The 10113-nt window shown below is 47.6% G+C and overlaps 1 protein-coding gene across 2 annotated transcripts in view; it reads left to right on the top strand.

Moving 5' to 3' along the window:
* Nucleotides 1-618: 618 nt before the first annotated feature.
* The window catches only part of PTPRG (protein tyrosine phosphatase receptor type G), a 765748-nt gene continuing 756253 nt past the window's right edge, over nucleotides 619-10113 (top strand). For both annotated transcript variants that reach the window (XM_068983186.1, XM_068983185.1), the window contains exon 1: nucleotides 619-715. In XM_068983186.1, coding sequence (XP_068839287.1) covers nucleotides 631-715 — 85 coding nt within the window. In that variant the 5' untranslated portion in view covers nucleotides 619-630. The remainder of the gene's footprint in view (nucleotides 716-10113) is intronic.

Below are 10113 nucleotides of genomic sequence, written 5' to 3'. Positions count from 1 at the left end.
CATGGACTGAAGGCGCCCTCGCCCTTGCGCCCCTCTGAGAGCCTTTGTGTTTTCCTCGGTTTCCTCCGGCTGTTCTATTTTGGGGGCTCTTCGCTCTCCCCCCGCCTCTACCCTCCCCTTCCCCGCTTGCAAACATGCCTCCTTCCTTCCCGGGGCCCTGGAAGGAGCTGCCTGCCTGAAGCCCGGAGACGCCGCGCCGCGCTCAGCCCCGCCGCCGCCCGCCGGCTCTCGGGCTCTGCTGCCGACTCAAGTTGGGGATCTTCGGCTACTCGCCGCCGCCGCCGGCGGTCTCTGCCTGCCCGGGGCTCCGGGCATCGCCGCCGCCCGCCGACTCCTCGCTCTGCCCGCTCGACTCGCTCCTTTTTGAACGTAAAGCAGCCCTTCTCCGCCGAGGATCGTCCGCAGCGTGGCTCCGCGTTCTCGGCCACTTTTTGAGATTTTCCGGGGGGCGCTCGGCGGCTTCCCAGATTCCAGAGGGGGACTCGGGCCGCCGAGCGCGGGGGCCCCGTAAAGCAGGCGAGCAGGCGAAGAGCCGGGGCATAGCGGAGGCTCACACCGAGGCAAGAACTTATTCAACAAGTTTAGCCCCCCCCCACCCCGCCTTCCTCTTTTCGATGTGCGTTTTCGGACATGCGGAGGTTACTGGAACCGTGTTGGTGGATTTTGTTCCTGAAAATCACCAGTTCCGTGCTCCATTATGTCGTGTGCTTCCCCGGTGAGTGCTGACCGCCGAGGGGACGCGGCCCTGGCCAGCGCGCGAGGGGGAAGCGGAGTTGCCGCTGGGGCATGGAGCTCAGGCGCCCGTCCCGGGGACCCCGGAGAGGGTTAAGTGGGGGTCGAGCACCCGGGGAGGAGAGAGGGATCCGCTCCGCTGACTCTGGCGGCGTAATTTAGGGAGGCTTGTGGTTGGGGAGGGTGGAAGCAAAGAGCTGGCCGGGGAGAGGAACGGGAGCCGCAGGGGTCTATTTCTCGCTCGGCTTTGGGGGCCTGGGGGATCCGGAGTCGGGAGAAGACTCGTTCCGCTGCTCCGCCACTGTGCAGGAGAGCTAGAGCTCTGAGGCTGTTGGGGATAGTGGGGCCATGGGGAGGATGCCTCTGTGGGTTTGTGGGGGCCCTGGGTGCGTTCCCCGCTCAGGCGAGGATTGAAGGAGCTCAGAAGGGGGGATTGCATTTGTTGCTCCACGACTCTTTGGAGGGGCTGATGTTCGTGGAGTGGAAGCTCGAGGCTGGCCGTGGAGGATTGGGGATGTCGGGAGCAGCCTGCGTTCGGGTCTCGGGGGTCAGGGACGACCTCAGCTCGGGGCTGGGGCGCGGGCTGCGCTTCGGTGCCGGCGCGAGGGAACCTTCCTGGCTCGGGGACCTGGGCGCGGTGGGAGAGCAGGGAGCAGGAGGTTTAGGGAGATCCGTGACTCCCCCATCCCGGGCCCGCGGCCCCCTTTGCTTGGCTGGGCTGCTCGGGTTGGGGGCGGGCGCGGGTCGGCGGCTGGGTTGCTGTTCGCTCCCGGGCGGATTTTTTTTCTGTCTCGCGTCTTGCCTACCTGCATCTTTGCCTTTTTGCAGGCTGTTAGCAGCTGGCGGACCCACACCCTCACCTTTCTGGTCGGGTTAAGATAGGAACACTGTTGACCACTGATGAAGATAATAAATCACCACACGCAGGGTGTGCGGCTCGGCGATCCTCCACTTCCAGCCCTCCATCGGCCGACCCGCCTTCTTCTTTCTGCTAGGGGAGGGCAGAGGCCAGCTGCCTCCCTCTTCCCTCTTGCAGCCCCCTTTACACCAGGCTGCAGCCTCGAGCTCCCCTGAATCTGTCCGACCCCCCTCTCCCTGGTGGAGGCCACGTCCCCTCTCCTAGTCGGGGAAAGGGTGGGAAGAAGGGGACCATTCATTTTTAATCCTTTGCTCTCCTAAGGACAAGGAAGCCCCCGTTTTTCTGCCTTTTCATCCACCAGCTCCTGGATATTCAGAGGTGGGGGTTATCCAGAAAAAAGGAACGTGCCCTCCCATGTTTATGGTCCCGCTGGTCACAGCCGCCTGTCCCCTGGTGGCCCGAGCGCAGATTTTGGTGCAGCGGGTCCCCCAGCTGCGTCGTGCGCCCTGGAGCAGGGTGCGGGCGCTCTTGCTTGCTCTCGGGGATTGGCAGCGAGGGTCTCCTTTGCAGGCAGGTGGGTGCCTCGAGGGGCAGAGAGGCAAAGCATGGTCTTGTTTCGGCACCCCGCTTTTCCCTTTGCGCATCCTCCTGTCCCTGGAACCGCACAGAACTCCTGCCACAGTCCTGAATCCCAGCTCGGATGCGGAGCCAGGATGTGTGTCCACACTCGACCCGAGGCCTGGGTTTGTCCACCAGGCTTCTGCCTCCACCGGGGGCTGGAGGCGGTTTTGACATTTACTCCTAAACATTCCCTCCACCACCACTCAGCATTTGTGTTAACCATTTGCCCCTTCTAGATTCTTCTTTGCCTTGGACTTGCCGGCAGAGTGGACTCAGGCGCATACACACTGGGGTTTAGCTTTGTAAGGGTCACGCTTAAATGGGGGCAGTGGGAAGCAGCCAGAGAGCAGCCTAGCAGCCTTGCGAAATACAAGGAATTTCTGATTCCACTTCTGGCGTTTACTTTACACTCGGGTGTACAGTCAGTGGGCCAGGCGGGATTTTTCTTTTTCCTGATGTCTGAGGAAGCCTAAAATCCAAAACTGGACCGCCAGTGATGCCGCCTGTTTCGAGCTGGGACAGTTTTCATCTTCCACATTTCCTATGCCTGCCCTCGCTGCGAGGTAAACAAAGAGCCCATTCCGTAGTCCGGGAGTCAAAGGGTGTCTAAAAGGGAAAGGGCAGCGGTGCCCGGGGAAGGAGTGTTGTGGTTTGGAAGAGTGCCGCCGGAGAGGGTGCAGCGGCAGGCTTTGCAATCAAAGTTAAAATGTCAGAGCCGGAGACGTCGGCTTTGGGGTTTCCTAAAGTGCCGCGACGCCGCTGGACCTCAGGGGGCGCCGCCGAGCCGCTTGTCAGGCTCCCGCCACCTCCGCCCGTCGGACTCGGCCGCCTCGGTGCGGTTGGGGCCGCGGTGGGAATGGGGCTGGGGCGCTCGGCTGGCAGCTGCAGATGCGCCTGGGAGCGGAGACGCGGTCTCAGCTCCGCCCTGCTGCTCCTGGGTGGCTCTAAACCGCCTAGGAGCGGTGGGGACCTGAGTTCGCTTTGGGACGCCCCCCTCAAACCTGGAAAGCGTTTGTCTGGTTGGTACCAGGGATAAAGATGCTTCTGGTTTGAGTTAGGGTCCTCCTTGTGACATGTTAACCAAAATCCCTTGTTATTTTGTGTTCCCTCTCAGAATCGCGCCAACTTTTCTGATAACGTTTTGTTCTCAGCTCCTGTTCAGGATACAGGGTAGCTGTGATTTGAAAATGTTTTGGAAACATCGTTCTGGCGTGAGTGTTTCTCCAGAAGAGGGGAAACAACGGTGTGGGAGCTGTGGGATCCGCATCACCCTTAGTGTTTCAAGTGATGTTTTCCACTTTGTGGAGCATAAGGGTTATTTACATGATGTAGTGCATAGTATCTTGTTTTCTGACATCTTAAAAAAAATACTCATATGGAAAATTTTATGAAAGTGGAGAAACTTAAGGGGCCCCTGAGAATCCTCTGTCCAGCTGTAACAATTGCAACTCAATTTTTGCTCTTCCATTACCCCCCTCCCCAAAACCCCATTATTTCAAATCTTATCCATAGTTCATATAGGCATTTGGTATATATGTCTAATCATTGGGAATTTAAGTTCATCTTACAGCATATACATTGTTACTTGAAAGGGTTAACATTTTGTGTATTTTATATTCTTAAGCTTTCAAAAGAAGCTTACAAAAAAATTTCTTCTAAATTGATTTCTCTTTCCACCCTCAGAGAGAAATCCTTCTCTATGATTCTGGTATGTTTTGTAGGATAATTACATCTAGGAGGCTGATATTGGAAATGTTTTAGATGGATAAGCTCTGCTGTGTACCTTGGATGTGTCAGAATCAGAGGGCCTGTGATTGATGTCTCGAGAGTCTCCCTCTGAGCTGGCTCTTGGTATATTTGCATGTACATGCTTTGGTCCTGGTGGCCATCCTTCATGGCCTTATTAGAAAGACACATAAGTAATATAAATCACCAGTCTTACTCTTGAGGGATGGAGTGAGAAGTCACGCACCTCCAACTCCTTTCCTAAAGTGTCTTGTTTGAAAACGAAGGATCTTTGTCTAGTCTTGAAACTGGGTCCCTTTGATGCCGTGATGGAATAAACTCTTTTGTTTCCTTCTAAACAGTGTTCATGTCACAGACTTGATGAAGTTAGAATATTAGTACAAATAGACATGACAGAAAGAAGTAGGGAAGTTGCTCTTGGTGGAGGCAGAAGGGTTATTGGGAAGGTTGGCTGAAATGAGAAAGAAAACTAACCAATTGTGAAGCTCTGGGCAATTCCCCTTAATTATGGACCCATTTTCACAGAATAAAAGATAATGTTGTTTACATGAGGCAGTACAGGGAATGCTGATATTTTAACACAGCTAAATAAAACAAAAACCCTTTCTGATTTCATCTTTCTATTTCTATTCTGAAAAACTCCCAAGTTTACGTGGTATAATCAGTTACATATCAGTGCACTAATTGAAATGAACCTTCTCGCCTCTCATGAAAGAGCATTTAAGATGCCCCAGAGCAATTGCTGTTAGAGATCTCCTCCTACTTCCTTTCTTTTCCTCATTTTCCTAGAAACTTCTTGACCACAAGGACAATCTGGACACGTCAGCCAGACCTAGGGTGAGGAAAGAAATTAAATGTTGCTGGTGCTTTGTTGCTTTTCCTATTTTCTTTTATGGTAAAATTAAAAAAGAAAACCTGAATACATAACATTCAACATTTTAGTTACAGCATGCAGGACAATGCAGTGTCATTTCTAAGCAGGATAAAGTGGTAATAGGGGTGTGCTTTCCGAGTTGCAAAACTGAAAAAAATTGTGATTAACGTTTTAATCCTAGGGCATATCTTTCTTAGAGTCACATTTCAAAAATTAGTTTATGTAAGCTCTTCCTATGCTTTGGTTATAGGTTGAGCATTATTAGGTGATGGGTGGTAATGACCTGAAACTTCATTTTTGATTGTCTGTGTAGAGAATGTGCCCGGCCTGCACTTCTCAGTTCTCTGTCTGAGCTTGATTTAGGCAAAGCTGGTAACTACTCAGGGAGGGCCTCGGGAAAGTGAGACTTCTTCTGAGAAGAGCCTGCCCCCAACAGGCAGTGAGAACTGCTTGTGGAATTCGGCGGCTGTTGCGGAACCAGAATGAGGCATTGGAACCAGAATGAGGTTGCCTGGGCACACATTAGGCCCTCAGTAAGTAATCCCAGATGATTAAATGATCTGATACCTTTGTTTGCCTGAGAAATGGGAGCGATCCTCTTGCTTGTATAAGGTCCAGGCCCAGAACTATGGCAGTGTTCTGTGCCCTCAGAAGATCAGATACACATGTGAAAAAAAGTTACCTGTTACAGACTGTGCTTTGACTCCTGAATGTTTTAGTTTCCATGGAGGAGAGCACACATCCTTCTACTCCACCATCTTGAACCACTCTTATTTTTGTGCAGTTGTAACCTAACAATCGCTTGAAAAATGATATATATTTTAAATACCCTGTTTACTTCTCCCTGCTTTTTTCCCTACAATTCCTTTTGATCTAAAATTTTCAAGACCAAGGATTTGTTTATGTCTTAAAAAAAAAGGAAAAAGGTCTGAAGGTAATGTAGGTGGATTTCATTTTCAAAAGTCTGTGATGACCGAAATATATAACAGGCAAGTTTGTGGGTTTTCTCCTCTGATGAGAAGGGCAGTGAGGTTTATCACCGACGGATGTGCAAGATTGCTTGAGGTAGCTAGAGGGCTCCGTGTGCAAGTCTCCTCCTGTAAGGACACCTCTAATCGGAAAGGCCATTTCCTTGGTATCATTCATAGCAAAATGTTTGGTGTTTTGACAGAAAAAATTTTGTATGTGAGTTGGCTTGTCGGGCCGTTGCAGGCTCGAAATTTCTTAGGACTACATACAGCACTTGATATGACTACTTTAAAAAACATTGTGAAAAGTGTTTTGAGGGCTGGTTAGGGGAGTGCCAGTCAGCTCACTGGGCTCTAGATGTGCCTGATTTCTCTTTTCGAAGCCCACTTAACTGAATTGGGTAGTGTTCCTGCTGAACTGCCCACTCCAGTATTCTTGGGCTTCCCTTGTGGCTCAGCTGGTAAAGAATCCGCCTGCAGTGTGGGAGACCTGGGTTCGATCCCTGGGTTGGGAAAATCCCCTGGAGAAGGGAAAGGCTACCCACTCCAGTATTCTGGCCTGGAGAATTCCATACATAGACTATACAGTCCATGGGATTGCAACGAGTTAGTCCCAACTGAGCGACTTTCCCTTTCCCTTTCATTTGGCTGCTGTACTTTGGGTGGACAATGGGAGGCAAGTTCCACATTGCAGGAGAATCACTGTGCTGTCTTATCTGCTTATGGAAAGGAGAAATCCCAGTTCAGTTGCTTAGTTGTGTCCGACTCTTTGCGAACCCATGGACTGAAGCACGCCAGGCTTCCCTGTCCATCACCCAACTTCTGGATCTTGCTCAAACTCATGTCCATTGAGTCGGTGATGCCATCCAACCATCTCATTCTCTGTCATCCCCTTCTCCTCCTGCCTTCAATTTTTCCCAGCATCAGGATCTTTTCCAATGAATTGGCTTGTCATATCAGGTGGTTAAAGTATTGGAGCTTCAGCTTCAGCATCAGTCCTTCCAATGACTATTCAGGACTGATTTTCTTTAGAATGGACTGGTTGGATCTCCTTGCTGTCCAAGGGACTCTCAAGAGTCTTCTCCAACACCACAGTTCAAAAGCATCAATTGTTTGATGCTCAGCTTTCTTTATGTTTCCATTCTCATATCCATACATGACTCCTGGAAAAACCATAGCTTTGACCAAACAGACCTTTGTTGGCAAAGTAATGTCTCTGCTCTTTAATATGCTGTCTAGGTTGGTCATAACTTTTCTTCCAAGGAGCAAGCGTCTTTTAATTTCATGGCTGGAGTCACTATCTGCAGTGATTTTGGAGCCCCCCAAAATAAAGTCTATCACTGTTTCCATTGTTTCCCCATCTATTGGCCATGAAGTGATGGGACCGGATGCCATGATCTTAGCTTTTTGAATGTTGTTAATAGTGTTTCTTTCCTTTCTAAACCAGGTAGCTATGGAAAGTTATTCAAAATACATCAGAATATCATCTCAAGCCAGTTGGTCTGTGCCATTACTGGCTGTACTGCTTTAGATGAGTCACTTAACCTCTCTGTACCTTGCTTTTTCCCCCCTCTCTTCTCTGCAAAATGGCATCGTGTGAGGACCCTGAATTCCAAGGTCTTCATGAGGCTTGAAATGAGCATGCTTGCCAAAGGACTTAGCTCTGTGCATGGTGAACAGCAAGTGCTCAATAAAGTAACCACGTTTATTTTTTGTGTATCAAAGAGAGTTGAGTAGGAATATAAATAAAGGAGAAAACAACTAAAAAAACCAACTGTATGTAAAAACAAAAACATTTTCAAAAATTTATACAAACTTGCATGATAAGTTTTGTGCCTGGATTTGCTCTTGAGGGCAAGCTAGGCTGGCACAGGGACATTTCATGTATAATTAGTAAAATGGTTAATGTTTTGAGGTTTAGAGAAATGAGGCCGCCTCTGTGAAGTCTAAGATACCTCCTTACTCCCACCTCAAAGGAGGTCTGTTCTTTGCTTGCTTAAAGATGAGACATGGTATCTGCAGGCTTAAAATGTACCATGTGAATCTTCCAGGTCCTTGTGTGGTGTTACGCATTGTAGAAACTGTTGCTTGGTCTTGCACCCTGGAATGCCCATTCCCCCTTTAAGGCCTCTGTGCTATGTGGTATTTAAGGAGAATGGATCTACCTGTGACTGTCATTTCTGGATTTTAGCTGTGTGCCACTACCGGAAAGCAAGCAGTAGTCTTTGGGTGTTGCTTTTATTTTGTATTTGAATGACACTTGATTCATGCCCTTGTCTCCATATCTTCATGGATTCAGACCTGCGGCATATATAAGAGAGAAGCATGCACTGTGTGTGCAAAACTCCTGCCCTCTAATCAGGTTTTTTCAGACAAATCAGCATGATGGTTTTCTGACCAAACAACAGAATACAATTTAATCTACTCAACTTAGCTATTTCAGGGCTGCCGCAAAGTGACACAGTTGGCTGCTGAAATTTAGCAACTAAGAAAGAAGCAATGAAAGCATAGTTCATGGAATATGTAACACTTCCATGTAAGAAAATAGAACAACTGGTCTTATTTTTGGGTCTGTGATACTGTTTTCTTAACGAGGAGGAGGAAACAGGTTGCCAACTGATACTGCAGTGGGTATACTTTTGAGGAATCCATATGAGCTATTAGATAAATCCAAGAGGTATTTGATTTCTGACACCATTTCAGCCACATGAATTTCACAGTGTACTTAAATCAGATAAACTCATCAGTGTGGAATAATTTGGATAGGAGACATAGCTGTTAGCCATTTACCAAATATAAAAGCATAATCCAGATTAATGAGGAAATGTCATTGACTTTTCAAGAGTCAAGTTAGTCACGAGTCATCAAAAGGATTTATTTTCAAAGCCATAGTTATTTATAACAAATGAGTTCTGTTCTTTTTCTTTTTTTAAATATCACTTTTCCTGAAGTGTTTTGATTCAATGAATGTGAAGGTTAAGAGCTGGCCATGGCCTTGGCTATGTCACTGGTTAGCTGGCATGTCACTATCCCACTGGGCAAATTCCTCAACATCCTGTTGAAGTGGGGTTGGGTGGTAGTGGGGATGTGTGAGTCCCAGTTATACACACCTCTTATTCAGGAAACTACACTAGGACCTCAGAGGTCCAGGTTGAAATTCTATGTTAATTCTATGTTATGTTGAGAAAATTGCCTCATTTTTTTAATCTCTAAAGTGGTGACATTGGTTATAACAGCCCATACTCACCAAGCACTTGCTGCTGTGTGTGAGTTTTTTATATTCCTTTAATCCCCTCTGGAAGAAACCATGAATATCCTCACTTAAAGATGAGGCAACTGAAACCAAAAGGAAGTTGTCCCTTGTTCAAGGTTACCTTTGTTCTTAGTGAGAGTAGCTAAAATATGTCTCTCTAATTGTCTCTCAGAATTATTTTGAATCAGAATGGTTTCTGTTCTTTTGGAAGATGTTTTTCCTAATTCCACAGGAAGGCAGATTAAAAGACCCAGCCTTTTGTATTTCATGCTACTGCTTTTCCTATAGAAGCCAAGTACCATAAACACTGGGTGAAATAAAGGTGTCTTCCTGTATTTGCTACAATTAAATAAGGAAGTAATGCAATTAGTATAGGATTTTATTTGGTTACATTGAAGAGATGACCTTTCAGCAAATTACTTTAGCTTCTGAATAAGCTGATAATAACTGTGCATAGAGTGAGTTTGTTGGTATTTTTTCTGATTCCTCTTCAAAAGGATCTAAATTGGTTTAGTTTATAATTCAAGAACTTTTGTTTGGGGTGTTAAAGATGGTTATGTTATAATAATGGGGTATTATTATCATCCCATCTGTCATTTAAATGTGGGCTGCAGGCTCAAGTTATGACTTCAGGAAAATGTCTAAGGGAAGTTGTACTTGGCTGGAGAAAGTTTGGGTTCTGGATTTTTCCTCTGGAGTTGAGAACTCACCATGGAAGCCTGCCAAGCCAGCTGTGGAATCTGGGCAAAGACCCTAGGTTTCTTTGGGGTCGTCTTCCTCACCCTTAAAGAAACATTCTTCTGGAATTTTAGGGATTGTTGATTCCACACTGGATGGTTTCAGAGGTTGTGACTTCTGTGCTATGCTCAAGTCCAATGCCCAGTCTATATTATAATGTGATTTGTCAGGGGTCCTTCTGGTTAGTTTTACTCTGACAGTTGGCTTTTTTAAGGCACTAAAAACCCTTTCATTATTTCTCAAACCCTGCTGCAGAATGTCCTGAGGGAATTAGCAAATGGGATAGTGAGTGGATCTTGGTTAATGAAATGCCTGTAAGCTG

This window comes from Capricornis sumatraensis, chromosome 10 (assembly GCF_032405125.1).
Source record: "Capricornis sumatraensis isolate serow.1 chromosome 10, serow.2, whole genome shotgun sequence".
NCBI lineage: Eukaryota > Metazoa > Chordata > Mammalia > Artiodactyla > Bovidae > Capricornis > Capricornis sumatraensis.
The sequence above is the reverse complement of the archived record's forward strand: the minus strand, read 5'-3'. Positions and strand labels throughout refer to the sequence as shown.